Genomic DNA, 6,391 nt, shown 5'->3' on the forward strand with positions numbered 1-6,391 from the left:
GAGGTGAGGTATAGCTTCAATTTAAGGCTATGCCACACCATAAATCTTGGCCAGGTCTGTTCAGCATCTGAAACAGGGCCTGCAGAGCCACAGCAGAGTTTGTGAAACACTATTGTCAGTTTTATTCAACAGTTCATCAACTGTCCTAATGTAAAAAGAAAGATTTGCTCACACTTAAATGTGGAAGAGCAGAGTTGGCCTGCCTGGGTCTGGCTGATGAAGATTAGCTGACTTCTTCCATTAAGAGAGGCTGTCTGGTGCAATCAGCTGAAGTGGCAAGACAATAACTAAGTGCTAATTGTGTGTAACCAGACCCTTTGCCTTTAGCATGCACAATCAGTTTGGGGTGGGTGGGGATAGGGGGGTAAATGTCCAGTTTGGGGGAAAACTGATAAGAGAAAAAAGAGGAACCAAGCTGGCTCCTAAATTCCTGATATTCCCTTAAGGATCTCTGTTTGACTGTGTTTCTTGTAACCTTCAGAAAATCTTTGATAACATTCTGGTGTGTTAATTAGCTCAAGGAACATTCTCAGAAAACCTTCACAGAATAGTAACATGACTACTGCTGGGAACATGGATCCTGTGATGCACTCCAGAATATTTTATTTTAGGCATTGAGAACCAGCTGAAGACTGACACTTGCAAACTGCTCTCTGGACTGTCTCTCCTTATCAGATGGAGATCCCAGATCCTGTCTCCAGAGACCCAAAACCCCTCTCTTGTGATTTTACTGCATTAGAATGCACATCTTGGACTCACACTTTTGACCTTAGACAATAAGTTTCAATTAATTCAAACAAGTCCAAGATACTCAGTTCTCTACTATCTGATCAGTCTCCATGGTACCAAAACACAGGAATGCAAAGGGAACCTCCCTTATCCCCACACGAGGATGTGAAAAGTGCTATAAACTGACCTAACACACACTCTTTTGGATAAAGAAATGTCTTTAGAAACTTTGTTAACCAAGAGTTGTGTGAAATAGCCATAAGAAGGTTGAAATGTTTGAGTCAAACTGATGATGGACATACATAACTAGTCACTGCAAAGACTTCTTCCTTAGAATTCTTATAACAGTAGAAATGATTATATTAATGTTTTACGTACATTTATACAAAATCTATAAATAGAAATGATAAATGCTTATTATTTCAGATGCTTGACAAATCAACTATCATCAGAGACTTTGTTAATCCTGACATCTTAACTCTTCAGTACTGCTAAAAGGGTTGCATAAGAAATGGTGTTATTTTGATTTCTTTATTTCAATGATTGTGTGCTGATAACTGATTGCTTTTGTCATTTATTCTCAAAGCTATAAAGTCTTTACAAAGTTAACCATACTTTTCTTTCCACAGAATGATCCACATATGTTTCTTGTCAAACTATTTGTTGCTTGAGATTATGTATTATTTCGCCATGGTGGAAGAAATTTAATTCTCAAAAGATTTTCTGTTCCAGACTTGTAGACTGGGCATGAACTTTTCTCCACTGTGCCTGAAGAACCAATCAGAAATCACTGTCATAGGCACAAGAATCTCGACCACTTAGAAGATTGGGCCTGCGGACTCCTGAGCCAATCAGATGAAGTCTCTGCTCTGGCTGACACACCTATACGAATTAATACCGCTTATCAGTTTGGTTCAAAGAAAGAGAAAAGAGTCATTCAGAAACAGACAGCAAACAAAAAATTTCAAGCCTCCTCAGGGTTTGTTCCTCCTATGGATATTTTGGTGTTAAATTCATATGTTTAGGTAGATTGCATGCTCACATCACCACAGGAAGTGTTATTATTTAGCAACACAAGTTGATAATACATTTATTTTGAAAACTGACAGGAAGTGACTTGAAGTAAACGCGCGCCACAACTTGAACACTATGTCTATGTAAATGTAAGGCAAAAGAAGAAATCAGATGTCTCCCTAATCCTCAGCCTGAGACCATCTTGGCACTCTGGATCATGCTCGCCTATGGCCCAAAGAGCCTCCAAACCAGCGCTACTCTCCTCCTGGTCATGTGGAAGCTCCAAAGCCAATGGCTAACTCCTGCTAACAGCTAAGCACACTCTTGGCTGACTCATGAAAACTGTAGTTATTTGCTATTAGTTACCAAATTAAAGTCTCTAACTTATAGCAATCGATAGCTATTTTCCATCTTTATAGTCGTGATTAGACCACAGAATTTAGATCTAGAATCTAGCTCAAATTCTGACCAGAATAACAATCTTCCGTGGAACACTGGACCAGCTCTATACCCTCTTCAGGGTGGTGGAGGGTTCATGGGAGTTTGTCCAACCAGTCCACATGTGTTTTGTGGATTTGGAGAAGACATTTGACAGTGTCCCTCGTGGTGCCCTGTGGGGGGTGCTCCGGGAGTATGGGGTCCGGGGCCCTCTATTCAGGGCCGTCCGGTCCCTGTATGTCTGGAGCAGGAGCTTGGTTCGCATTGCTGGCAGTAAGTCAGACTTGTTTCCAGTGCATGTTGCAGGGCTGCCCATTATCACCGGTTCTGTTCCTTATTTTTATGGACAGAATTTCTAGGTGCAGCCAGGGGCCGAAGGGAGTCCGGTTTGGGGACCACAGGATCTCGTCTCTGCTTTTTGCAGATGACGTTGTCCTGTTGGCTCCATCAAACCAGGACAGTTGGAAAAGGGTGGCTTTTTCCCTTCAGGTTGGTGGAGAGTTCCTGCCTCAAGTGGAGGAGTTCAAGTATCTTGGGGTCTTGTTCACAAGTGAGGGAAGGATGGAACAGGAGATTGACAGGTGGATCGGTGCAGCTTCTGCAGTAATGCGGTCGATGTACCGGTCCGTCATGGTGAAGAAGGAGCTGAGCTGCAAGGGGAAGCTCTCGACTTACTGGTCGATCTACGTTCCAGGTCTCACCTATGGTCATGAGCTTTGGGTCATGACCAAAAGGGCAAGATCCCAGATACAGGCGGCCTAAATGAGCTTTCTCCCAAGGGTGGTGGGGCACTCCCTTAGCGATAAGGTGAGGTGTTCGGTCACCCGGTTCAGAGTAGAACCGCTGCTCCTCCACATCGAGAGGAGCCAGCTGAGGTGGCTCGGGTATCTGATTTGGATGCCCCCTGGCCGCCTTCCTAGGGAGGTGTTCCGGGCATGTCCCACCCGGAGGAGGCTCCCGGGAAAACCCAGGACACACTGGAGGTTCTATGTCTCTCGGCTGGCCTGAGAACGCCTTGGTATCCTCCTGGAGGAGCTGGAGGAAGTGTCAAGAGAGAGGGAAGTCTGGGCATCTCTGCTTAGACTGCTGCCCCCACGACCTGGTTCCGGATAAGCGGAGGAAGATGGTTGGATGGATGGATGGATAACAATTTTCCACCATCCTCGTGGTGCCCTGTGGGGGGTGCTCCGGGAGTATGGGGTCCGGGGCCCTCTATTCAGGGCCGTCCGGTCCCTGTATGACTGGAGCAGGAGCTTGGTTCGCATTGCTGGCAGTAAGTCAGCAACAACAGGCTGGTCATTCATTCATCAGAGCATTCACAAATTTACCATTTGCATTACTTCTCTCAATCATTCCCCCAATCATTTTCTCTTTGTAAATATTGTAAATATATTTATTTACTGGCTTCATTATGCCATCTTTGGGTCTCTCTTGTTTAGAGTAAATAGGCTTACTGGACTAGTAAAGGATTCACTTCTTTCAGGCTTAGACTTATTTGATTACTCTAACTAACTGTTTAATAGTTTAGTTTAACTATAACCACCTGGTGCCTTAATCTAATGAGGCATTTGAATATTAACTATTAATATTCATTTTTCACAAGTGTAGTCATTTCCGCTACATTAGTAAATTACTTGCATCACCATAAATGCTTGTGGTGGGAGATTGAAAGTATGCTCTGTCATATCCATTTGTACAATTATTCATAATGAGACTAGAGATACATGCAGACTAATAATTCTTGGAAGGTAGTGGGAGAATGCTATGAAGGCCCTTCCATTTGATATTTAAAATAAAAATAATAAATAAAAGAACAAAACTGATGTTGTGTCACTGTGAATCTCCCTTCATGTGTGTACTGTAAATTGAAATAGACAGATCATTAGATATTCTTAAACTATTTCAAATCGACACATGGCCACTAACTATGGGCTCCGTGCATTTTGTCACAGGGCTGACACATAAACAACCACACACACTAACAATTTTGAGTCACAAGTTAACCTAAGCTGCATGTCTTTGGATTATGGAAGCCAGAATACCGGCACAGGGAGAACATACAAACGCCACACAGAAAGGAACTGGGTCGACCCGGGTTCGAACACAACAACAACACTACCATGCTGCTGTGCCACCCTTGCTAATTTCAATGGCTCCAAGCTACTCTGTTTCTGGTGCTGTGGCAAGAAACAGTATCCTAAAATCTCTGACCATACTCTCTGTACAGGATGCTGGTAGAGGCCTAGTAATGACAAATAATGGGAAGCATATGTATGGGTATGTAAGTAAATGTGTAGTTCTAGGCTGACGCCCTACAGGATTATTATCACTGTGCACGGTCCAGCAGGTTCCCATAAGGCCCTGCATGTGTCTACTTGGTCATTAGTTAAAGTGATTCTATGTGATTTTTCTTCAACTACGAACAGCACTTGAAGTTCACTATGCCGCAGTTTTGCTTCCATAAGGGAGAGTGTCAGGGGTGAGGTCCAGTCACTCACCTCTGATTGCAGAGCTGGCATGCGAAGCAGTCCAGGTGGTAGACATTCTCCTTGGCTCTCATGACCATCTCGAAGGCTGGAATTAGTTTGCTGCAGGCTGCACAGTTTCCTGTTACACCAAACAACCTGAACCACGCATCCACCAACCCACCCACACACACAAACAAACACACACAATGAAGATACATGTCATTCCTCCAAAACTCAGTATACAGCAGTAAGTCTGAAAGATTCAGAATTTACAGACCTCTATGTTGTTTATTGAACCCCATATAAATATGAAATGTAATACCAAAAATGTTTTCCCCCATAAATTCTGGTTGTTATAAATGTTTCTTAAAATTCCTTTAAACTGTAACTTTCAAAATGACAAACACATGAAAGGCCAGAAAAACACCTTATATTTCCTTATTACTTTTTATTTTCATCTTTTAATTTTTATTTGACTTATTTATGTTGGTTTTATTGGATCTCCTCATAGTTGTACAATTATTTTCTCACTGACTGTACATGTCATAAGCTCACTGCTGTCATACCAGCCTGTTCCTTGTCAATGATGGGAAGCATATGTATTGATAAATAAAACAAATAAAACCAGTGTAAATGGTCAAGACATGAGGTGACTTTTTCGTTGCCAACTTTTTTTCTAAATGTTTTGGGGACACCACAGTTCTACATTTTACAGAACAACATGAGCCAGTAGATGGAACATTTATTTCATTATTTAATTTTGACTTAAGGATTTGTTAACTGAATGACATGAGATCAGCACATTTGAACTTTTTAAATAATTTTTGATTCCCTTCATCACTATGTCCCACCTTTGCATTTCTTTGGAAATACACTAAACGGGATGACAGTAGTACAGCATGACTGCTTCTGCTGCTTCTTGGTGACTCAAAAGTGACAACTGTTAACAAGACGGTGATAAACACTAACATGAGCTGCTGAGATGAATAAGGTTTCTGAATCCGTTGCAAAAATAGATTCAACATAGCGGAGCTAGACACAATAAAAAATAGCAGGGCTACAGCGTGTGCTATAATAAATAGATGGGACACAGCTATGTCCCACTACTGTCCCACTGAGGACCCTATTATTTCTTTGCCTGCTACAGGGACATTTATGTGAGTATTCATTAGGGATTCTATACTGTTACTACACAGTGGTCTAAATCAAGCTAGCAAAGACAAAAAATATATCAGATAACAAAATTATATAACAAAATAACCTATTAGGCAGGCTTCTTGAGGCACTTTTAGCAGACACTGTTAAAATGATTAAACTGCATGCCACTCTCAGAGTCTGTAAGACATCACAATCTGATAAATGATCTCAGGGCTTGGGATATGCAGGGTTGTTTATTAACCTTCAGAAAATATGTTTTCCAGAGGCAAAGGAAGCAGACAGATTGTGCTGTCTAGAATACCTACAGAATTAAGGGCAATGTCAGCACACCATCAGACAATGAAAGATATCTCTTGGTAGCTGGGTGAAAACATAAAGGGCCCATTCGATGGGTTATTGCTGGCTTAATTAAAAACAATATGTCTTTTCTTTGAGCGATCTAAATTTAGGTAGAGTTGTGGTATTGCTCTCTTTCCTTCAAAAATGTGCATTGCCAAAAATCTTTCACATTAAAAAAATAAAATGAGTTCTCTCATCCCAAAGTTGACTATGTGATTTAGAAACGTTTTTAAAAACATGATATT

At 41.5% G+C, this 6,391-nt stretch overlaps 1 protein-coding gene across 4 annotated transcripts in view; it reads right to left on the reverse strand.

Moving 5' to 3' along the window:
• lmo3 (LIM domain only 3) overlaps positions 1-6,391 on the reverse strand; it is an 82,226-nt gene that overhangs the window by 12,893 nt on the left and 62,942 nt on the right. For all 4 annotated transcript variants that reach the window (XM_020623894.1, XM_020623892.1, XM_020623891.1 and 1 more), the window contains exon 3: positions 4,680-4,805. In XM_020623894.1, coding sequence (XP_020479550.1) covers positions 4,680-4,805 — 126 coding nt within the window. The remainder of the gene's footprint in view (positions 1-4,679; positions 4,806-6,391) is intronic.

Source organism: Monopterus albus, unplaced genomic scaffold (genome assembly GCF_001952655.1).
Source record: "Monopterus albus unplaced genomic scaffold, M_albus_1.0 scaffold315.1, whole genome shotgun sequence".
In the NCBI taxonomy this organism is placed as follows: Eukaryota; Metazoa; Chordata; class Actinopteri; order Synbranchiformes; family Synbranchidae; genus Monopterus; species Monopterus albus.